The sequence below is a fragment of the Phyllobates terribilis genome, unplaced genomic scaffold (genome assembly GCF_046119375.1).
Source record: "Phyllobates terribilis strain yellow unplaced genomic scaffold, ASM4611937v1 Scaffold_4__5_contigs__length_816908805, whole genome shotgun sequence".
Lineage (NCBI taxonomy): Eukaryota > Metazoa > Chordata > Amphibia > Anura > Dendrobatidae > Phyllobates > Phyllobates terribilis.
In genome coordinates, this window is record NW_027362764.1 from 400,135,333 (window position 1) to 400,160,709 (window position 25,377).

Sequence of the window (25,377 nt, forward strand, 5' to 3'; positions counted from 1 at the left end):
CAATAACCACTTCACTAGAGCCTCTGATGGTGAGGTTAGGCTTGAGCTGCAGGTAGCCACAGGTACAGCTCCAGGGAAGGCCCCGGTACTGCAGCAGCAGATCCTAAGGGTCAGGAATGCAGGTACGGACTCAGAGAAGCAGGCAGGACAGGATCCGGATCACAGGCAGAATGTATAGCGAAGCGGATTCAGATGGGAGAGGCTTAGGATCAGGTTTCAAGATCGGACAGAACAGCTCATTCAGACAAGGTGGTTACAGGGACACAAGACACATTCTGGTACAGGGTAGCAAGACGAGTACAGAGTAGCAGGATAGGTACAGGAACACAGGACAGACTCTGATACAGGGTCACAGAACGGTTTAAGTAACAGGGACCCAACAACGGACTAGTAGGCTAACACTCAGTGAACAATAAAGTTGCTCACGCACCACCCTACATGGGAGGGTGCCTTAAATACCTAATGCCTCCCAGTTATAGGCTGGGGGCATTTCTGGAGTGCATTCTGCCCCTTTAAGAAGCAGGGAGCACGAGCACCCCAAGCGTGTTTCCAGGATACCTCGGCGAGCCCTGAAACCGGAAAGCTGCAGTGGAAGTCGGGGCAGGAGACGTTGCCAAGCGGCCGTGGCGGTGAGCATGTTGGCTTCTTTGCTGGGAGGAGTGAGAGGGACTATGCAGGGATGCCGGCGTTAGTTACTACGGGCTGGGCTGCATCACAACATGTTAAGAGGGCTCTATACTTGCATATACACCTACGTTCACTCCACATTGTGAGTGACCATTACTGAATATGCTCATTCAGTACAGGCACACAATATCACATCAATTATTATGTGACATTATTTTATTTATATGATTTACACATACTGTAGGTATTTTGTTTAGTTATGTGATTTTCCAGATACAATTCTCATTAGCGCATGTGAGTGCTTTGCTATTTTTCATATATATCTATATCTTGAGGGGATTAATATGAGTCATTAGTAATCCAGTGGAGAGGGTAATATCAATGTTATTAATGCATCACAGTGGTTGTTATTTAATTATTATATTTATTTAATAGTACACGTTGATGGGTTATGTGTTTTAACTATCTGCAGCAGAAATGACTTTGAGTTGGCTCGAATGAATGCATTTATAGTGTGAGCGTAAGTTCTTTTAGGGTATGTTCACATTAGGTCTTTTTCCAGTGGTCAATCACATGTTTCAAGTAGAAGATGCTTCGGGAATCACTCCTTCTCTCTGGACTTTTGTAAGCCTGAAGTGTCTTTTTTACCATTGTCTGCTAATTTCCTGAGCGCTTTTTCAATGTTATTTTTCCGCCAATTTTTTTATTGAACATTTTTTTTCATTATATTTTTTGTTCAATCCATTAAACAATGTATACAAAAAGATATTGTTTTTTAAGCAAAACACTCAGAAAGATGCCTGGGTATATATTTTTTTTCTTATGATATTATCTTTTTTTAGCATTTTTTATTACATATTTTAACCTAAATTATTAGCTTGTTGTTAAACTGCTATTTATCTATTATCTAACTGCTAAACTGTTCCTGAAGTTTTCTTAAAATATAAGTATCTTTATCATAAATATTAGGTACGATACCTCTCTCAAAAGAAACTTTTGGTTTTCAGGCACATTGTGCCCATTTTCTTGACATAAGGATATTGTGAGGATTTCAGAGGTCTGATCTGCTGCTACACAGCCATCAGGCTGACGTGTATTGTATCTGATCTCATTATCAGAGGTATATTCAAAGAACTGAAAACATATAAAATATATTGTTTCTTTACACAACAAAAAATTTTTTACTACAAGTAAATGGGAAGTTTATCTCTTTATGCTTTTACCATATGGTCAGAAGTAAGCTTTCTCATCTTGATACATGTAGGTATGATTACTTTCTACACAGGGAATATAATTAAAACGCCTACACATCATTGCATTCCTTGTGTCACAATGCAATTAAGAAAAGTAGTGGTATCCAAGATAAACCAGGTAATTTACCTTTAGACATAGGTAAAGAACATCTAAGGCTGAAATTTTACCTTAATTATAGGAGACCGATACACAATAATTAACAAATACAGTAATGATGTAAAAGTGTTGGCACCCTTGTAATTGTTCCAGAAAATTAACTATTTTTCCAAGAAAATTATTGCAATTACACACGTTTATTTCCTTTGTGTGTATTGGAACAACACAAAAAAACAGAGAAAGAAAGGAAAATTGGAAATAATTTCACACAAAATCCCAAAAATGGGCCAGACAAAATTGTTGGCACCTTTCCAAAATTGTGTGTAAACAACTTTCTTTCAAGCATGTGATGCTCATTCAAACTCACCTGTGGCAAGTAACAGGTGTTGGCAATATCAAAAGCACACCTGAAACCAGATGAAAAGGGGAGGAATTGACTCAATCTTTGCATTGTGTGTCTGTGTGTGCCACACTAAGCATGGAGAACAGAAAGAGGAAAAGGAAACTGAGGAATTGAGAGCCAAAATTGTTGATCAATATCAACAATCTCAAAGTTACACGTCCATCTCCAGAGATCTTGATGTTCCTTTGTCTATGGTGTGCAAGATAATCAAGAAGTTTACAACCCATGGCATTGTAGCTAATCTCCTTGGACAGCAGAGAAAAGTTGATGAAAAGTTGGAACACAGGATAGTCTGTATGGTGGATAAGCAAAACCAATCAAGTTCCAAAGAAATGCAAGCTGTCCTGCAGGCTCAGGGTGCACCAGTGTCAGTGCGAACTGTCCGTCAACATTTGAATTAAATTAAACGCTATGGTAGGAGATCCAAGAGGACCCCACTGCTGATACAGAGACATAAAAAATCTAGACTGCAGTTTGTCAAAATGTACGTGAGTAAGCCAAAATCCTTCTGGAAAAGCATCTTGTGGACAGATGAGATCAAGATACAGCTTTTTCATAAAACACAAAGAAAAGAACACAGTACCTACAATCAAATATGGTGGAGGTTCAAAGATGTTTTGGGGTCATTTTGCTATCTCTGGCACTGGGTGCCTTGACTGTGTTCAAGGTATCATGAAATCTGAAGATCACCAAAGGATTTTTGGGCCGTAATTAAGTGCCCAGTGTCAGAAATCTGGGTTTGCACCCTAGGTCTTCAAGCAGGACAATGATCACAAACATACTTCAAGAAGCAACCATAAGTGGATGGAAACAAAGCGCTGGAGAGTTCTGAAGGGGACCTAATTTTGGCTGTATGTGTGTAACCCCTTGATTTATGCTGCTTTCAATAAAATGTTTGATACCTTCTTTGGCATTCCCTTATTACTGAAATGTATCATCCAGCACTTGAATTATGAATTTTGGTTATTGATACATATAGCCAGACACTTTAGAGCATTTCCCATTTTTTATGTATGTGTTGTGTTTGTCTTTAGCACATGAGCACTGGGCACTTTAGCTATTTTTATTGATATTTATTAAAGGTTACATTTTAATTTAATCTGTGCTGTGGCAAAAAAAAACAATGAAATATTAAGTTGAGGGTGTCAACAATTTTGTCTGGTCCATTTTGGGGGTTTTGTGTGAAGTTATGTCCAATTTGCTTTTTTTTTCTCTGTAATAAACATGTAGAACAAAACATGTGTAATTGGAAAAATGTTCTGGGAGAAATATTTCAGTTTCTGGAACAATTTCAAGGGTGCCAACACTTTCGGCCATGATTGTAACTATGCAATGATAAACTATGAAATTAAGCATGAAAATAAACCAAAAAATAACAGTAATAAGATTACCACAATCTAATATTCTTGTTATACCTGACTTCGTCCCAGTCCATGGCAGTGGTACAAAATAATATTTTTTCCGGTTATTAGTAAATCACTTGAATGATTATAGTCAAAGCAGTAGTTGACCATTCCTTTATTTTGTAGCTGCAGAATGAAAAATGTAGCATTTTCATCATGATGGAGTATAAGAGTTTAAGCAGATACTAGAAAAGATCCATGTCAGTCCTCGTTCAGATCTAGAAGGGGTTAACAATTTTTTTTACATTTAACAGCTTATCTTTTAAGACAGAAGTGGAGAACCTATGGTCCTCATCCTGCATCATATAGTCCTGTCCTCGGGTAACTTTCTGATAGACCGTAGTGCTTGGGCCGCCGGCCCTTTAATTTTTCCCTAGAGTGTTGGCACCAGGGTTGCCAACCGTCCAGAAATTCCAGGACAGCCATATAAATAAGGCATCCATACAAAAAAAATTAAGTGTTATGTGAATTTTTTTGAAGCACAAGAAATTTATACAAATTATTTTGACTGTAATTATCATTATTTTTGTTTCCAGTGAATGCAGCTAATGTCTTCATATCAGACTTATGGGCTGTAAACATGGATCACCTATAATCATAATTTATTATTGTTTTCCAATGTATACATAAAAAATATTGTCTCTCCGTGATTTTTTGATAAGCTGTCCAGAAAACGTAAAAAGTTAAGTTTGCAACCCTGATGGGCATGCACACGTAGTATTCCCTCATGAACAGCGCGGTGAACGCAATGCTAGATTATGTCTTAACGCTGGATAGTTCCAGCATCACAGCATTTTTTGTAAGCAGAGTTAGCGCACTCTGCACACCTGTCCTTCTTCTGTGGATGTATGTATACCAGCCTCAGTATCTCCTATGATGTATTTACACCAGCCCTAGTGTTTCCTATGTGATACATGTATTCACCAGCCCCAGTTTCTCTAATGTGGTGAATACACATGAGCAACCCCAGCATCTGCTATGTGATGAATACCACCCCTAGAGTCTCGTATGTGATGTATGTATACTAGCCCCAGTGTCTCCCATGGGATGTATGTACCTCAGCCTCAGTGTCTCCTATGTGATGCATACACCAGCCCCAGTGTCTCCTATGTGATGTGTATACACCAGCCCCATGTATCCTATGTTATGTATGTATACCAGCTCCAGTGTCTCCTATATGAAGTATTCACCAACCCCAGTGTCTCCTATGCGATGTACACACCAGTCCCCATGTATCCTATGTTATATATGTATACCAGCCCCAGTGTCTCCTATGTGGTGTATATACACCAGCCTCAGCATCTCCTATGTGATGTATATACACCTGCATCAGTGTATCCTATGTGATGTGTATCCAAGAGTCTCAGTGCCTCAATGTGTGATGTACTGTATATACATCAGTCCCAGTGTCTCCTATGTGATATATGTACATCAGCCACAGTGTAGAGTCGACTGCACTCCAGACTGACCATAGCAAACCTGGAAAAGTAGTTGTTAGTAAAATCACCAATACCACCTAACATCACACATCTCACCAAAAAGAAGCAGTTCCAGCCTTCACATTAGAGGCAAGTTAATTAAATCTTTGACCAAAAGTAGCAGGCTAGTTTTTAAGCTGATGATTTTGTATGGCCAGCAAATGATGGTAGGGGGAAGAAAAAGGATTTCTTACCCCTGTTTTAGGGGGATGTTAAATTGTAATAAATCCTATGGTTTCAAACAGTGAAAGGTTAAAAAATTAGGACAAACCAAAAGCAACATTAAAAAATAGCACCTTAACCTACCAACAGCATGAATTTCAGTTCAGCAATATTATCACTGCATCCATCATTTTATACAGTAGTATGTCAGTCACTTGTTACCCAACCACTCCACTGAACATTCACTCTTTAAAACGGTTTACATCTGTCTACATTTCTGTCTTTAGTGAAGGAAGAAATTAACCCTATAGCCTATAAAATTCTATGGTGGGGGGGAGCTAAAGGAGACAGAAGCAGAGAGAAAAGGGAAAATGGTGAAGCTTCTAGTACAGAGTGATAACTGCTAAAAATGCAGTATGTAAATTGTAAAATGACCATAAATTACTGTTTTTTGTGCAAATCAGTAGTAAAATGAAATTGAAAATGAAAGTCTAACCTTAGTTTGCATATACATACCTCAACATTGAAATGGCAACAACAAGAAGGACATTTGGATGATTAATGAAATCAAAGGATAGATAGAGAAGTAAATGATATGCAAATGCTGAAAAAATTGAAAACTAAATTTTCAAAGCATCTTGATTTATTCAGTATTGAGTGTTAGCTCCCTTTGCAATTGCTTACTAGTAACATTCCAGTGGGACACCTATCATTCATTATTTGGATGATGTTTTGTGTTTTGACCCAAACGATTCCCCGTTGTGTGAATCCACATTGCGTAACATGGAATGGGTTGCAGAGCTTTCAGAGTTATGCTGGCTTCTGAAAATACGGAGGGCCCAGCCTCCTGTATTTGTTTTTTGGGTATTGTCATTGATTCTAAAAATTGGGAGTTTTGGCTACCTGAAGAAGTTTTGGCTTTGAAGGCGGAGGTTGCTAGGGTGTTGAGTGATGCCTATGGTGCGTGTTTTCTTTCGTAGGTTGGCCAGTTCAACAGCTGGGGTGAAGGCCCCTCATCATTATGTTCAATTAACAAACGAACATAAAGAGGATTTGGCAGTATGGGCAAGTTTTTTGGAATGTCACAAGGTTGTTCTCTGTTGATGGATGAGGTTGTGGATAATTTTGATTTAGAATAGTTTACAGATGCGGCTGGTAGTACAAGAATTGGCTCTTATTTTCAGGGGGGGTGGTGTGCTAGTAGATGGTCTGATAGTTGGCGATTTGCAGGGCTGGTAAAAAATGTTCCCAATACTGGTGGCTGTGATGTTGTGGGGATGACATTTTCTCAAAAAATGAATTTGTTTTCATTGTAACAATATGAGCGTTGTATTAGCAATCAATAGTGTAACTGCATCTTCACCATCGGTGATTTGTGTGTCACGGCGTCTTGTTTTGGAATGTTTAATGCTGAACGCTTGTGTTACAGCATCACATGTGCCTGATGTTCAGAATTCGGTCGCTGATGCCGTCTCTCGTTTCCAGTGGGATCGCTTCCGGTCACTGCTTTCAGACGCAGTGGAGAAAGGGCTGGATTTCCCTCACCATTTATGGAACTTGGTTTTCGAGCAGCCCAACCCTTGATTAAGTCATCGCTGTTGGTCAGCACGTGGATGGCATATCAAGCAGTGTGGGAGTTGTGGGAAAACCGTTTAGGCGTTATCGAGCAAGTTTTGTCTGAAGATGGTCAGGTAGGATTGTTTTTGAGGTTAAGCGAGAAAGTTTTAGAACACTGGTCGGTGTCTAAGGTAAATTGTTTAATTTCAGGCTTGGGTTTCAGTTTTAAATCAAGGGGTTATGAGGATTTAACAAAAAAAAAATTGTCACGGCAAGCCATTAAGGGTTTTCGTAGGGGCAAAGCTTGGAGGGATGGCTGGTGCCCGGTTTAGTTTGATTTGTTAGAATGCTTGTTTAGGGAATTAAAGGAAGTTTGTCGCTCTGAATACAAGGTGGGCTGTTTCAGTTGGCTTTTTCCTAGGCATTCTTTGGGGCATTAAGGGATAGCGAGTTAGTGGCTCCCTCTAAGAAAAAAATTGGGGTGCTTTTAGCTAGAGATGTATTTGCTACATGAAGAGGTTTGGAATTTTGGTTAAAATATTCAAAGATTGATCAGATGGGTAAGGGTAAAAGGGTATGGTTGGGGGCATTTCAATAAAGACCAGATCACAAGATTCTTTGTAGCTTCAAGGACCTTAGCACGTTTTAAAAGCATTGTTAAACATTGTAATGTTATAATAAAAGGCCAATATTATCCAGTCTATCTTGTTTGTCGTTTTTTTATAGGTATAATAAGATTTGGGCTGGGTAGGTGGATAATTTAATAAGGGGTATAATGGTGATGACAACCACCGGGGAATCGACAATACCAACATCAAGGAGAGGCTGGAGGACTGGACTAGGACAGTGGGCGGAAGCCGGGATGACGGGGGTTTGGAGTAGGTGGGGACATGGGCTATTGGGGAGGGTTAAAGGGGATGGGTCATTTATAAGGGGACTCTTATGAGGGGTTCTGGTCACTTTCCTGCTCCCAGGGCACAGAGCGAGTCCCACATGCCCTCCCTTTATGGGGGTATGTTTATATATATGTATATATATATTTTTGTATATATGCTTAGATATATATATTTATTATAGGGATAAAAAAATTTGGTAGGGATGCACGAAATTTGGGAAAATTACATTCCAGATCATAGTGGCTTGGGACGTGTATCAGGGCCATAGTGCACCATTATGGGGGGGGGGGGTCTGCTGCTGACTCTGTTATGGGGGTAATGTCCTGCAATTCTGTACTAATGTCCCCCATTCTGGGTCCCTTCCTGGTATATATGTCCCCCATCCTGATATATATGTGGCCCCCTGGCCCATCCTGGTGTATGTGTCCTCCATCGTAGTATATGTCCATCACCCTGGTATGTATGTTCCCCATCCTGGTATATATGTCCCCCATTCTGGTATATATCATCAAAAAGTTAATTTATTTCAGTTCTTCCAATACAAAAAGTGAAACTCATATATTATATAGAGTCATTACAAACAGTGTGATCTATTTCAAGTGTTTATTTCTGTTAATGTTGATGATTATCGATTACATCAAAGGAAAACACAAAAGTCATTATCTCAGAAAATTAAAATAATTAACAAAAACACCTGCAAAGGCTTCCTGAGCGTTTAAAAAGGTCCCTTAGTCTGTTTCAGTAGCCTCCACAATCATGGGGAAGACTGCTGACTTGTCATATGTCCAGAAGGCAGTCATTGACACACTCCACAAGGTCCCAGAGTTCCAATTTTCATTTGGAAATCAAGGTCTCAGAGTCTAGAGGAAGAGTGGAGAGGCACACAATCCAAGCTGCTTGAGGTCTAGTGTGAAGTTCCACAATCAGTGATGTTTGGGGAGCCATGTCATCTGCTGGTGAAGGTCCACTCTGTTTTATCAAGACCAAAGTCAGCACAGCCATCTACCAGTAAATTTAAGAGCATTTCATGCTTCCCTTTGCTGATAAGCTTTTTGGAGATGGGAATTTCATTCTCCAGCAGGACTTGGCACCTGTCCACACTGCCAAAAGTACCAGTACCTGGTTTAAAAACAACAGTATCACTGTGCTTGTGACGCACCCCCAGGGCAGTGGGGTACTCGGTGTCCGGGCCTATGGATGCTGGGGGGGAATATGTCACAGTGGCTGGCCCGGTCTGTGGCCCAGGGCGGTCAACAAAAAGGGGATAGTTTATATGGGATTTGTAGTTTGATCGTGACGCCACCTGTGGTTTCTGGTAATTTGTACCAGCGCTGCTGCAGACCTCTGAGGCAGTTGATAGGCAGCTAGGATGGAACAGCTCCCCACAGTTGGAGTGGGCCTCTTGGCAGTGTAGAGTTTGACGGTGGGTGGTGATGCTGGGGCTTGTAGTGCAGTCGGGATGGCGCAGTAGGAGTAACTGACAGAGAAAGGGGATTCGCTTCAATACCTTTACTGGTGCGAATGTCAGGTACGGTCCAGGGTACTTGGTAGGAAGGGTGCACTTCAGGACTTCTCCCCAGTGAGCGGGTATAGGGCCTCCTGGTCGGTGTCTCCCTCTCTCTAAGCTCCTGGCCAGCCTGCAACTGGGCCTGGCTTCTGTGTTGTGCTGTTCCTTCACCTGTCGCTTGGTAGTAGGACCTTCCGCTGGCAACCACTATGCCTGGGCACCGGGGCCTTCGTGGTTCCTGATCCTGTAATGGGTTTAGCTTCAGGTCAACTTGTAGTCCTCCTGGTATGCCGATGATCCCTACTGGGTATAAAGGGACCCTGTAGGCGCGGACCCGGTGTCCGGTTTGTATACTCGGGGGTGAGCCTATGATGCTCCTCTGCCCCCTCAACTCCTCTTTCCTCTCCTCTTTGCCTTCGGCCACACTTGGGGCCCTCAATTCAGCAGCAGACGTGCTGCGTCTTTGCTGCTCTCAGCGTCAGCACGCTCTCAGGCTCTCAGACTCTCTGACTCTGTCTGACTGACTGAACTGCCTGACTCCACCCTCCATATATATCCCTAACGGGCTCCCTCTGGTGGTATGAGGTGGAAGGGTGGAGGTGTTTGTTTGTAATGAGGGCCTATTGTGGAGAAGTCCATCCATGCACCCTTTTGGGTCCTATGGTACCTGTGAACAGCAGGGTGCCACACTTGATTGGACAGCAAATTCGCCTGACCTTAACACCATAGAGAATCTATGGGGTATTGTCAAGAGGAAGATGAGAGACACCAGACCCAACAATGCCGATGAGCTAAAGGCTGCTATGAAAGCAACCTGGGCTTCAATAACACCTCAGCCGTGCCACAGGCTGATCGCCTTCATGCCACGCTGTATTGATGCAGTAATTGATGCAAAATGAGCCCCGACCAAGTATTGAGTGTATTTACTGAACATACATTCCAGTAGGCCAACATTTTGGATTTTAAAAACATTTTTCAAGCTGTTGTTATAAAGTATTCTAATTTACTGAGATAATGACTTTCGTGTTTTCATTGGCTGTAAGCCATAATCATCAACATTAACAGAAATAAACAATTGAAATAGATCACTCTGTTTGCAATGACTCTATATAATATGAGTTTCACTTTTTTCACTGAATTTATTTCAGTTTTTCAATAAACATTTTGATGATATTCTAATTTAGTGAGATGACTGAGATGTACCTGTATGTCCCTCATCCTGGTATATACGTTCCCCATCATAGGCTCATCCTGGTATATATGTCCCTCATCCTGGTATATTTATTCCCCATCCAGGGCCCCTGACTGGTATATATGTCCCTCATCCTGGTATATACAGTGCCTACAAGTAGTATTCAACCCCCTGCAGATTTAGCTGGTTGACACATGCGGAATTAACTTGGCATTGTGACATTTGTACTGTAGATCAGCCTGGAAGTGGGAAATGCACTGCAGCAAATTTTGTTTTTGTGTTTTTTTTTTTTTTTTTTTTAAAACGTTAAAAGTTAATTCAGAGTGTCATTTATTATTCAACCCCTCAAACCACAAGAATTCTGTTTGGTCCCCCTAAAGTATTAAGAAGTAGTTCAGGCACCAAGAATAATGAGCTTCACATGTGTGGATTAAAGATCTCTTTTGACAGCCTTTTCTGACTATTTAAGACCCTCCCCAAACTTGTGAACAGCACTCAGACATGGTCAACATGGGAAAGACAAAGGAGCATTCCAAGGCCATCAGAGACAAGATCGTGGAGGGTCACAAGGCTGGCAAGGGGTACAAAACCCTTTCCAAGGAGTTGGGCCTACCTGTCTCCACTGTTGGGAGCATCATCCGTAAGTGGAAGGCTTATGGAACTACTGTTAGCCTTCCACGGCCTGGACAGCCTTTGAAAGTGTCCTCCCGTGCCGAGGCCAGGCTTGTCCGAAGAGTCAAGGCTAACCCAAGGACAACAAGGAAGGAGCTCCGGGAAGATCTCATGGCAGTGGGGACATTGGTTTCAGTCAATACCATAAGTAACGTACTCCACCGCAATGGTCTCCGTTCCAGACGAGCCCGTAAGGTTCCTTTACTTTCAAAGCGTCATGTCAAGGCTCGTCTACAGTTTGCTCATGATCACTTGGAGGACTCTGAGACAGACTGGTTCAAGGTTCTATGGTCTGATGAGACCAAGATCGAGATCTTTGGTGCCAACCACACACGTGACGTTTGGAGACTGGATGGCACTGCATACGACCCCAAGAATACCATCCCTACAGTCAAGCATGGTGGTGGCAGCATCATGCTGTGGGGCTGTTTCTCAGCCAAGGGGCCTGGCCATCTGGTCCGCATCCATGGGAAGATGGATAGCACGGCCTACCTGGAGATTTTGGCCAAGAACCGCCGCTCCTCCATCAAGGATCTTAAGATGGGTCGTAATTTCATCTTCCAACAAGACAACGACCCAAAGCACACAGCCAAGAAAACCAAGGCCTGGTTCAAGAGGGAAAAAGTCAAGGTGTTGGAGTGGCTTAGTCAGTCTCCTGACCTTAATCCAATTGAAAACTTGTGGAAGGAGCTCAAGAATAAAGTCCACATGAGACACCCAAAGAACCTAGATAACTTGGAGAAGATCTGCATGGAGGAGTGGGCCAAGATAACTCCACAGACCTGTGCCGGCCTGATCAGGTCTTATAAAAGACGATTATTAGCTGTAATTGCAAACAAGGGTTATTCCACAAAATATTAAACATAGGGGTTGAATAATAATTGACCCACACTTTTATGTTTAAAATTTAATAAAATTCAACTGAGCAACATAACTTTTTGGTTTGTAAGATTTATGCTTCTGTTCATAAAACCTACTCTCGTTTGCAGTTTGAAGGCTCTAACTTATTTGCATCTTATCAAACCAGCTAAATCTGCAGGGGGTTGAATACTACTTGTAGGCACTGTATGTTCCCCATCATTTGCCCTTCACCATATACACTGCTCAAATAAATAAAGGGAACACTCAAATAACACATCCTAGATCTGAATGAAATATTCTCATTAAATACTTTGTTCTGTACAAAGTTGAATGTGCTGACAACAAAATCAGACAAAAATCATCAATGGAAATCAAATTTATTAACCAATGGAGGCCTGGATTTGGAGTCACCCCCAAAATGAAAGTGGAAAAACATACACTACAGGCTGATCCAACTTTGATGTAATGTCCTTAAAACCGGTCAAAATGAGGCTCAGTATTGTGTGTGGCCTCCACGTGCCTGTATGACCTCCCTATAACGCCTGGGCATGCTCCTGATGAGGTTGCGGATGGTCTCCTGTGGGATCTCATCCCAGACCTGGACTAAAGCATCCGCCAACTCCTGGACAGTCTGTGGTACAACTTGAAGTTGGTGGATGGAGCGAGACATGATGTCCCAGATGTGCTCAATCGGATTCAGGTCTGGGGAACGGGCGGGCCAGTCCATAGCTTCAATGCCTTCATCTTGCAGGAACTGCTGACACACTCCAGCCACATGAGGTCTGGCATTGTCCTGCATTGGGAGGAACCCAGGGCCAACCGCACCAGCATATGGTCTCACAAGGGGTCTGAGGATCTCACCTCTGTACCTAATGGCAGTCAGGCTACCTCCGGCGAGCACATGGAGGTCTGTGCGGACCTCCAAAGAAATGCCAACCTACACCATTACTGACCCACTGCCAAACCGGTCATGTTGAAGGATGTTGCAGGCAGCAGATCGCACTCCACGGCTTCTCCAGACTCTGTTACGTCTGTCACATGTGCTCAGTGTGAACCTGATTTCATCTGTGAAGAGCCAATCCTGGTGTTCTGTGGCAAATGCCAAGCGTCCTGCACGGTGTTGGGCTGTGAGCACAACCCCCATCTGTGGACGTCGGGCTGTGCACATTTGTGGCCTGCTGGAGGTCCTTTTGCAGGGCTCTGGCAGTGCTCCTCCTGTTCCTCCTTGCACAAAGGCGGAGGTAGCGGTCCTGCTGCTGGGTTGTTGCCCTCCTACGGCCCCCTCCACGTCTCCTGGTGTACTGGCCTGTCTCCTGGTAGCGCCTCCAGCCTCTGGACACTACGCTGACAGACACAGAAAACTTTCTTGCTACAGCTCGTATTGATGTGCCATCCTGGATGAGCTGCACTACTTGAGCAACTTCTGTGGGTTGTAGAGTTCGTCTCATGCCACCACGAGGGTGAAAGCACAACCAACATTCAAAAGTGACCAAAACATCAGCCAGAAAGCATTGGTACTGAGATGTAGTCTGTGGTCCCCACCTGCAGAACCACTCCTTTATTGAGGGTGTCTTGATAATTGCCAATAATTTCCATCTATTGTCTATTCCATTTGCACAACAGCATGTGAAATTGATTGTCAATCAGTGCTGCTTCCTAAGTGGACAGTTTGATTTCACAGAAGTTTGATTTACTTGGAGTTATATTCTGTTGTTTAAGTGTTCCCTTTATTTTTTTGAGCAGTGTATATATGTCCCCCATCACGTGCCCATCCTGGTATATATGCCTCCCATTATGCCATAAACATTAAAAAAATAAACAATTCTACTCACCTTTTCTCCACACCCCAGGTGCACATCATCGTCTTCTAATGCCGGCAACTTACAGCAGGAAGACAGGAGCAGAGTCGTTGCTGCAGGAAGCTGGCGGCAGGAGCAATTAATATTAATTTCACCATTAAAGGGAAATTAATATTCACTGCTCCCCTCACCCATAATCGCACCCAATTCTAGGCACCGAAGTCAGTGATAGTAAAAATCTTCACAGTCATTTACTATCTCTGACTTCGGTGCCTAGAATTGGGTGGGATTATGGGTGAGGGGAGCAGTGAATATACATTTTCTTTAATAGCAGACACACATGATCACCCCAGCGGCTGGCTTTTTGAAGCGACGACCCTGCTCCTGCCTCCTGTGACCCTGACCCCTCTACAGTGAGTCATTTATATTCGGACTATAAGACGCATCCCCATTTTCTACCCAAATCTGGGAGGGGGGGGGAGTGCATTTTATACTCCAAAAAATATAGCATTTATTCCAAAGGGTGTGCAACCAAATATTAAGTTAAGCGTGCCAACAATTTTGTGCGGCACATTTTTGGGGTTGTGTGTGAAATTATGTCCAATTTGCCGTTTTTTTCATATTGTTCAAGTATACACAAAGAAAATAGACGTGTATAACAAAACATGTATAATTGCAATAATTTTCTGGAAAAAGTACTTCATTTTCTGGAACAATTTCAAGGCTGCCAGCACTTTCTGCCATGACTGTATGTGTTACCCACCCATCCCTATTATGTAGTAATGTCTCCTATCCTGGGCCCATCCCAGTATATATGTCTGATATCCTGGGTCCCTTCATGTTAAAATCTCCCCCATCCTGGTATATATGTCCCCCATCCTGGGCCCCTTCCTGGTATAAGTGTCCCCAATGCTGGTACAGTATATATGTTCCCCATCCTGGTCTATATGTTCCTCATCCTGGGCCCATCCTGGTATATATGACACCTATCCTTGTACATATGTCCCTCATCCTGGTATATATGTTCCCCATCCTGGTATATACAGTGCTGCTCACCCTTATTTGCACCCCTTTATTTTTTTTATAGACTGTAGAGTATCAGAAATAAATGGAAATGTACCAAAGTAATATCCTCAGGATTTTTTAATTAGTGGTCCAAAGTAATACAACAATAAAACATTGTTTTTCAACTTTCATCTTGCAATTTCAAAGAAAAAACAGAATAAACAACATGTGCAGCAATAAAGGCACCCCTAATTAATACTTGGTTGCACACCCTTTGGTATTGATGGCAGCCTCCAAACATTTCTTGTAGCCATCTATAAGCTTCTTGCACTTCTCAGCTGTAATTTTCTCCAACTCTTCCTTTGCAGCTTGTTCAAGCTCTTGAATGTTTTCAAGGTTCTTTTTCCCAATGGCAGATTTCAGGTCACCCCAAAGATTTTCAATGGGATTGAGATCAGAACTCATTCCTGACCATTTTAAAACAGTCCATTCTTTCTTTTTCAACTATTCCTTTGTACTTTTGGATGTGTGCTTTGGCTCATTGTCTTGCTGGAGGAACCATGATTTTCGACTCAAACCAAGTTTTCTTACACTGGGTAGGACATTTCGCTCTAAAATCTCTTGATAATTCTCTGATTTCATGATTCCTGTGATACGGTCAAGGCCTCTAGTACCAGATGCAGCCAGATTCTCCACCATGCTTAACTGTTGGTAAGGTGTTCTTTTCCTTATAAGCTTAATTGCTCCGTCTGTAAACAAACTGTTGCTTTGCATTGCCAAAAAAACTCTATTTTTGTTTCATCTGTCCACAGAACATTTTCTCAGAAGGATTGTGGTTTGTCAAGGTACTCTTTGGCAAAAATCAGTTGTTCCTTTTTATGTGTTATCTTCAACAATGGTTTCTTCCTTGGCCTTCACCCATAAAGCTCTGCTTGGTTTAGTGTGCGACATATGGTACATATTGAAGCCATGACTCCAAACTGTTCCAGGTTGGCCTTCAGGTCTTTGGATGTTTGACATGGTGTTTTTTCCACCATTCGCACCAACCTTGAAAGACATCTCTTGTCAATTTTCCTCTTTCCCCCATGTCCAGTGAGGTTCTTGACGGTTCTATGCTTCGCAAACTTTTTAATAACATTGCGCACTGTTGAAACTAGGATACCAAGGTCTTTGGAGATGGCCTTATACCCTTTGTAAGTCTTGTATTTGCTAATAATAGCAGTTCTGATGTTGTCAGACAGTTCCTTTGTCTTCACCATTGTGACAAAGGAACAGGGCCTACCATGTGGCTTTTTAAAACACTGAAGTCATCATTCATTGGCTAATTCATGTCACATGGGCACCGACAATTAATCACAGGTGAATCTCTTTTGTGATTTACCACAGGTGAGTCAAAATGTGTTTCCATAATAAATTAATGTAAAGGGTGCCAATATCAGTGTCACAGCAAGCTTTAGGTTTTTCTATTTTTCCTTCCCAATGTTTTTTGTTTTAAATTTTTGTTTATCATTTGCTCTTTTGTATATAACACAAGTGCTCTATACAAAAAAACAATTTCACTTCATTCATTTTTTTCAGGAGATATTCCACATTATGTACTTAAACTTCATGGGTGCCAATAACGATGAGCAGGACTGTATGTTCCTCATCCTGGGCCCATCCTGGTATTTATGACCCCCATCCTGGTATATATGATGCCCATCCTGGTACATATGTCCCTCATCCTGGTATATATGTTCCCCATCCTGGTAAGTATGACCCCCATCCTGGTATATATGTTCCCCATCCTGGTAAGTATGACCCCCATCCTGGTATATATGTTCCTCATCCTGGGGCCATCCTGGCAAATATGACCCCCATGCTAGTACGTATGTTCCCCATCCTGGACTCATCATGGTATATATGTTCCTCATACTTGGCTCATCCTGGTATATACCGTATTTTTCGGACCATAAGACGCACTTTTTTCCCCAAAATTTGGAAGGAAAATGGGGGGTGAGTCTTATGGTCCAAACGTTACTTTACCGGTGGTGGTGGAGCGGGGATCGCAGGGTCCTCCGGCGGCGGCAGAGGTGAGATGTGGCTGGAGCCGGGGCCTGTACCTGTGCTGGAGTGGCTGGTGTCGGGTGGTGAACCAAAGGAGCCGGGGCCTGCGCGGGGCTGTGAGTGGTGTCCGGCGGTGAAGCAGAGAAGCCGGGGCCTCTGCCGGGCTGTGAGCGGTGTTCGGCGGTGCGGCAGAGCAGCTTCCTGAGGCCATGATCCACAGGAAAATGGCCGCCTGAGCCGGCACATGCGCCGACCGGGAGCTCCAGTGGCCATTTTCCTGTAGATCACGGCCTCAGGAAGATGGCCACAGCAACCGGAAGCCGCACACACTGCTTTGCCACATCGTCGGACGCCGCTCACAGCCCGGCACAGGCCCCGGCTCCTCTGCTTCACTGCCGGACCCTGCTCACAGGTCCAGGCCCCAGCAAGTGCACAGGCCCTAGGCAGGTGCACAGGTCCCAGGCCCCAGCAGGTCCGCAGACCTCAGGCCCCAACAGGTCCACAGGCCCCAGGCAGACCCCAGGCTCCAGCAAGTCCACAGGCCCCAGGCAGACCCCAGGCCCCAGCAAGTCCACAGGTCCCAGGATCCAGCAAGTCCCCAGGCCCCAGCCGATCCACAGGCCCCAGCCACACACCGGCATCTCACCTCTTCTGCTGCCGCCGGGTTCCTGAGGCAGGGAACGGAGGGACCTGCGACCCTACTCCACCATCACTGCAACTCACAGCTGCTGGAGCACCGGCATCATGTATCCAGGGTGCGCAGCATTCCTCCACTTCCGCTGGTTTCCTGAAGGACCCTGCCTCCTGCTCCACCACCCCCCAGGTAAGATACCTAATCAGACTATAAGACGGACCCCATCTTATAAAAAAAATTTTTTTTCCTATTTTCCACCCCAAAATTTGGGGTGCGTCTTATTGTCCTGTGCGTCTTATAGTCCGAAAAATACGGTATGTCCCCCATCCTGATATATATGTCCCTCATCTTGGTACATATGTCACCCATCCTGGTATATATGTCTCCATCCTGGTATCACTGTTCCTCATCCTGGACCCATCCTTGTATATATGACCCCCATCCTGGAATATATGTCCCCCAATCTGTTATATATGTTCCCGATCCTGGGCACATCCTAATATATATGTCCCCTATCCTGGGCCCATCTTGGTATATGTGTCCTTCATCCTGGGTCCCTTCATGGTAAAATGTCCCCCATCCTGGGCCCCTTCCTGGTATAAATGTCCCCCATGCTGGTATATATGAACCCCATGCTGGTATATATGTTCCCCATCCTGGTATCAATGCTCCTCATCCTGGACCTATCCCTGTATATATGACCCCCATCCTGCAATATATGTCTCCCAATCTGTTATATATGTTCTCGATCCTGGGCACATCCTAATATATATGTCCCCTATCCTGGGCCCATCTTGGTATATGTGTCCTTCATCCTGGTATATACAGTATGTCTCCCATCCTGGAATATATGTTCCCCATTCTGGGCATATCCTGGTATATATTTTCTTCATCCTGGGCCCATCCTGGTATATATGTCCCCCATCCTGGTACAGTATATATGTATATGTATCGTCTACCGAGCCCGGTCGCACTCTCTGCGACCGCTAAAGTTACGTCCCTGGATGTAGGAAAATGTTTCTTCTCTTACATTTTAAGAATACAGCCAAAATGTTAGGAGTGTATCCAAAAACCACTGATGTGATTGTTTCTACTAATAACCAACAAAACTGTAAATGCAACCTGAAAATATAATACAGAATATGCTGTGTGCACAATTATTAGGCAATTTGTATTTTTGATGATTAATTTTTATTATTGATTGACTGTAGTTGTTCAATCTAGAAGGTTAATAAAACTGAACCCTGAATATTTAAGAAAGTAAAAATTAGATATTCCCCTATGACAAAACTTATGTGTGCATAATTATTGGGCAACTATTAGTGTGCAGAATTATTATATGACTACATGAAAACTTAAATTTTCCCATCTCAATTGATTATTTTCATCTATTAAAGTGAGAATAATAATCAAACAACTCTAAAATGTACAAAAATAAATTTCTGAAATTGAAAAAATATATATAAGTGGCCAATGTAGCCACCATTCTTTTCAATAACATCCTTGGCATCTGTCAGTTTCTTAATCTAGCAAAAAAGAAGCAAGACAAAAATATATCTCATACCCTACCATAATTATATATAAATGTAAAGCAAAATTGCATAATAAATATAGGGTACTTAGTGAACTATTTTTGATCAAAAAAAGTATACAAGCCGTCCCACCAGCGGCAAGGTGACCCTAAATTGGGACGGTACCTATACTGCCTATATTAAAAACCTTACTGTATATCAAAGTTGAAGTAATGCATATAAAAGGGTAGACAAATAGGACCGGGTCCCAACTCCAGACCACCTAGGCCCGTGGTAAGCTACATATATACCAATCAGCTCAACAAAGGGCATGCCACACCCTTAAATTGCACAGAATGCAAACAAGTCAAAAAACCAGACAATGTGAACTGAGGTCTAAGATGGCAGACATACTAGAAACAGAGGCATGTTCACACTAGCAAAAAAGAAGCAAGACAAAAATATATCTCATACCCTACCATAATTATATATAAATGTAAAGCAAAATTGCATAATAAATATAGGGTACTTAGTGAACTATTTTTGATCAAAAAAAGTATACAAGCCGTCCCACCAGCGGCAAGGTGACCCTAAATTGGGACGGTACCTATACTGCCTATATTAAAAACCTTACTGTATATCAAAGTTGAAGTAATGCATATAAAAGGGTAGACAAATAGGACCGGGTCCCAACTCCAGACCACCTAGGCCCGTGGTAAGCTACATATATACCAATCAGCTCAACAAAGGGCATGCCACACCCTTAAATTGCACAGAATGCAAACAAGTCAAAAAACCAGACAATGTGAACTGAGGTCTAAGATGGCAGACATACTAGAAACAGAGGCATGTTCACACTAGCAAAAAAGAAGCAAGACAAAAATATATCTCATACCCTACCATAATTATATATAAATGTAAAGCAAAATTGCATAATAAATATAGGGTACTTAGTGAACTATTTTTGATCAAAAAAAGTATACAAGCCGTCCCACCAGCGGCAAGGTGACCCTAAATTGGGACGGTACCTATACTGCCTATATTAAAAACCTTACTGTATATCAAAGTTGAAGTAATGCATATAAAAGGGTAGACAAATAGGACCGGGTCCCAACTCCAGACCACCTAGGCCCGTGGTAAGCTACATATATACCAATCAGCTCAACAAAGGGCATGCCACACCCTTAAATTGCACAGAATGCAAACAAGTCAAAAAACCAGACAATGTGAACTGAGGTCTAAGATGGCAGACATACTAGAAACAGAGGCATGTTCACACTAGCAAAAAAGAAGCAAGACAAAAATATATCTCATACCCTACCATAATTATATATAAATGTAAAGCAAAATTGCATAATAAATATAGGGTACTTAGTGAACTATTTTTGATCAAAAAAAGTATACAAGCCGTCCCACCAGCGGCAAGGTGACCCTAAATTGGGACGGTACCTATACTGCCTATATTAAAAACCTTACTGTATATCAAAGTTGAAGTAATGCATATAAAAGGGTAGACAAATAGGACCGGGTCCCAACTCCAGACCACCTAGGCCCGTGGTAAGCTACATATATACCAATCAGCTCAACAAAGGGCATGCCACACCCTTAAATTGCACAGAATGCAAACAAGTCAAAAAAACAGACAATGTGAACTGAGGTCTAAGATGGCAGACATACTAGAAACAGAGGCATGTTCACACTAGCAAAAAAGAAGCAAGACAAAAATATATCTCATACCCTACCATAATTATATATAAATGTAAAGCAAAATTGCATAATAAATATAAAAACCTTACTGTATATCAAAGTTGAAGTAATGCATATAAAAGGGTAGACAAATAGGACCGGGTCCCAGAGTATGTCTGCCATCTTAGACCTCAGTTCACATTGTCTGGTTTTTTGACTTGTTTGCATTCTGTGCAATTTAAGGGTGTGGCATGCCCTTTGTTGAGCTGATTGGTATATATGTAGCTTACCACGGGCCTAGGTGGTCTGGAGTTGGGACCCGGTCCTATTTGTCTACCCTTTTATATGCATTACTTCAACTTTGATATACAGTAAGGTTTTTAATATAGGCAGTATAGGTACCGTCCCAATTTAGGGTCACCTTGCCGCTGGTGGGACGGCTTGTATACTTTTTTTGATCAAAAATAGTTCACTAAGTAACCTATATTTATTATGCAATTTTGCTTTACATTTATATATAATTATGGTAGGGTATGAGATATATTTTTGTCTTGCTTCTTTTTTGCTAGTGTGAACATGCCTCTGTTTCTAGTATGTCTGCCATCTTAGACCTCAGTTCACATTGTCTGGTTTTTTGACTTGTTTGCATTCTGTGCAATTTAAGGGTGTGGCATGCCCTTTGTTGAGCTGATTGGTATATATGTAGCTTACCACGGGCCTAGGTGGTCTGGAGTTGGGACCCGGTCCTATTTGTCTACCCTTTTATATGCATTACTTCAACTTTGATATACAGTAAGGTTTTTAATATAGGCAGTATAGGTACCGTCCCAATTTAGGGTCACCTTGCCGCTGGTGGGACGGCTTGTATACTTTTTTTGATCAAAAATAGTTCACTAAGTACCCTATATTTATTATGCAATTTTGCTTTACATTTATATATAATTATGGTAGGGTATGAGATATATTTTTGTCTTGCTTCTTTTTTGCTAGTGTGAACATGCCTCTGTTTCTAGTATGTCTGCCATCTTAGACCTCAGTTCACATTGTCCAGTTTCTTAATCTGTTGATGATCAACTTTTTGAGCACTACCAACCACAGCCTCCCAGACACTATTCAGAGAGGTGTACGATTTTACTTCACCGTAAATCTCCCATTTAAGAAGGGCTAACAAGTTCTATAGGATTTAGGTCAGGTGAGGAAAGGGGCCATGTCATTATTCTTTCATGTTTAAGGCTTTTACTGGCTAGCCAAACAGTGGAGTACATTGATGCATGTGATGAAGCCTTGTCCTGCATAAAAATCATGATTTTCTTGAATGATGCAGACCTTTTCCCATATCACTGCTTGAAGAAAGTGTGTTCCAAAAACTGACGGTAGGTTTGGAAGTTGATTTTGAGTCCATCTTCATCATGAAAAGGTCCAACTAGCTCATCTTTAATAATACCAGCCCATAGCAGTATCCCACATCCATCTTGCTGGTGTCTGAGTGAAAGTGAAGGCCTGTGTCTGTCACTATTCCAGCAAAGGGCCCATCCATTTGGTCCGTCAAGAGTCACTCTCATCTCATCAGTCCATAAAACTTTTGAAAAATCTGCCTTCAAATATTTCTTGGCCCAGTCTTGCCATTTTAACTTCTGTGTCTTGTTCAGTGGTGGTCGTGTTTGAGCCTCCGTTACCTTGACCATGTCTCTGAGCACTGAACACCTTGTACTTCTGGAGGTTGTAGTTCTGGAATATGACAGCACTGGAGGATAATGGGTTCCCGGTGACTTCATGTTTGATTCTTTTCAAATCTTTGGCAGTTAATGTGTGTCTTTTTTTCTCAACACGTTTTTTTACGACCCTGTTGATTATTTCCAACAAAATTTCTGATGATTCTGTGATCACACCACAATATTTTAGTAATTTGTAGAGTGCTGCATCCCTCTGTAAGACTTAACAATTTTTTACTTTTCAGAGTCAGTTAATTCCCTTTTTGGACCATTTTGCCTGAAGAAAATAAGTTGCCGAATAATTCTGCACACCTTGATTTTTTGATTGGCCTCACCCACCCCCATTACACAAATACACATCACCTGATCCTTTCCATCCAGTAAGCGATCAAGGTTGAACACATCTTGGAGCATAAAAATGATGATATGGGCAAAATGCTCACTTGTCTAATAATTGTGCACACAGTGTAGAAAGGATAAATAAAGTAATTCAGCATTTATTGAAGAATATGCCTTTAAATAAGCCGTGAAGTGGTTGAAAGATGGTCCTAGAAAATGTCTATGAACCTACCATCCCAAAATTGCCAGCATTGTCTTCAGGAACATGGAGCTCGGGGTAAACATTCTGCAAATACCACTTGAAAGATTTACACTGCAGTTTCTCTCTTAGCTGCTTTCTCTCTGTCACATCTCCATAAGGCTCCTGAAAAAGACACCTAAAAATGTTTAGATTTTACTTTAAGGATAGATTTCCTAAATACCTCAAAATAATAGAGCATTTCTCAGAATCAGCATATTAATGTGGTTTTACATGATTTTAGAAAATTTGCCCTAGGGTGAGAAGTAGTAGAAGGCCATGTTCACACCTTCAGTATTTGGTCAGTATTTTCCATCAGTATTTGTAAGTCAAAACCAGGAGTGGAACCATCAAAGGAAAAGTATAATAGAAACACGTAACCATTTCTGCATTTTTCACCCACTCCTGGTTTTCGGCTTATAAATACTGATGGAAAATACTGACCTAATACTGAACATATGAACCTGGCTTAAAAAGAGAAACATTACTTATTAAATTCCCAAACGCTTCAATGTCACTGTTTTGGTCATCCCCAGCAGTACTGGAAGTGAAGACATTCCCTTTCCCTTCGACAGTCACCTGACTGTCCAGCCAGTCTCCTTGGAGGTTATGTGCACATGCATAGCACTTGACCCCTCAGGACAGTTAATGCTCAGATGACTGATGGATGGGATATGATCACTTCCAGTGCCAGCAGAGATGACTAGAGATGTGGGAGATTACAGAGGCAATGTTTGCTGTGGTTTTTTTATTAAAAAATTGTAACCTATTTTCTACCTCAGTGCAGATTTTCTAAAATCATGTTAACCCCTTTAATGCCAAAATATTCTATTTAGGAGTCTGAACAATGACAAAATACATTGGAAGGTCCTATTGTAAAATGACACTGATTTTGCTTCATTTATTTTTAACCACTTAATTACCACAATATATATATTTACATTCTAGTTCAATATCCATTTGTTATGACGAGGGTATGTTGGATTTATACTTTAAATTCAAAAGGTCTGAATTTAGACAATTTCAGTGTTTTTTATAACATCTTGATGCCTTGAATGAAGTATTGGAGATGACCATTAATTGGCTTTTAATATATTTAAATTTGAGGAACCAGGAATATATAAACTAATGAATACCTAATAAATATAGATTTAAGAAATTCGCCAAATAGAGAGTAAAGTTGCATGTAAAAGTTTGGGCATTCCTGGTCAAAATTACTGTTATTGTGAACAGTCAGACAAGTTGAAGATAAAACTATCTCTAAAAGGCCTAACGTTAAAGATGACACATTTCCTTTGGATTTTAGGCAAAAAAAACCCTATATACAGTACAGACCAAAAGTTTGGACACACCTTCTCATTTAAAGATTTTTCTGTATTTTACTGACTTTGAAAATTGTACATTCACACTGAAGGCATCAGAACTATGAATTAACACATGTGGAATTATATACTTAACAAAAAAGTGTGAAACAACTGAAAATATGTCTTATATTCTAGATTCTTCAAAGTAGCCACCTTTTGCTTTGATGACTGCTTTGCACACTCTTGGCATTCTCTTGATGAGCTTCAAGAGGTAGTGACCGGAAATAGTCTTCCAACAATCTTGAAGGAGTTCCCAGAGATGCTTAGCACTTGTTGGCCCTTTTGCCTTCACTCTGCGGTCCAGCTCACCACAAACCATCTCGATTGGGTTCAGGTCTGGTGAATGTGGAGGCCAGGTCATCTGGCGTAGCACCCCATCACTCTCCTTGGTCAAATAGCCCTTACACAGCCTGGAGGTGTGTTTGGGGTCATTGTCCTGTTGAAAAATAAATGATGGTCCAACTAACCGGATGGAATAGCATGCTGCTGCAAGATGCTGTGGTAGCCATGCTGGTTCAGTATGCCTTCAATTTTGAATAAATCCCCAACAGTGTCACCAGCAAAGCACCCCCACACCATCACACATCCTCCTCCATGCTTCACGGTGGGAACCAGGCATGTAGAGTCCATCCGTTCAACTTTTCTGCGTCGCACAAAGACACAGTGGTTGGAACCAAAAATCTAAAATTTGGACTTATCAGACCAAAGCACAGATTTCCACTGGTCTAATGTCCATTCCTTGTGTTCTTTAGCCCAAACAAGTCTCTTCTGCTTGTAGCCTGTCCTTAGCAGTGGTTTCCTAGCAGCTATTTTACCATGAAGGCCTGCTGCACAAAGTCTCCTCTTAACAGTTGTTGAAGAGATGTGTCTGCTGCTAGAACTCTGTGTGGCATTGACCTGGTCTCTAATCTGAGCTGCTGTTAACCTGCGATTTC

General features: G+C 41.8%; 1 protein-coding gene across 1 annotated transcript in view; it reads right to left on the reverse strand.

The window, feature by feature from the left end:
• The window catches only part of LOC141264352 (polypeptide N-acetylgalactosaminyltransferase 12-like), a 96,303-nt gene that overhangs the window by 12,060 nt on the left and 58,866 nt on the right, over positions 1-25,377 (reverse strand). The window contains exons 7-9 of the mRNA XM_073676636.1: positions 23,073-23,204; positions 3,796-3,909; positions 1,606-1,761 (exon numbers count right to left, since the gene is read on the reverse strand). Of these exons, the coding sequence (XP_073532737.1) occupies positions 1,606-1,761; positions 3,796-3,909; positions 23,073-23,204 (402 nt within the window). The remainder of the gene's footprint in view (positions 1-1,605; positions 1,762-3,795; positions 3,910-23,072; positions 23,205-25,377) is intronic.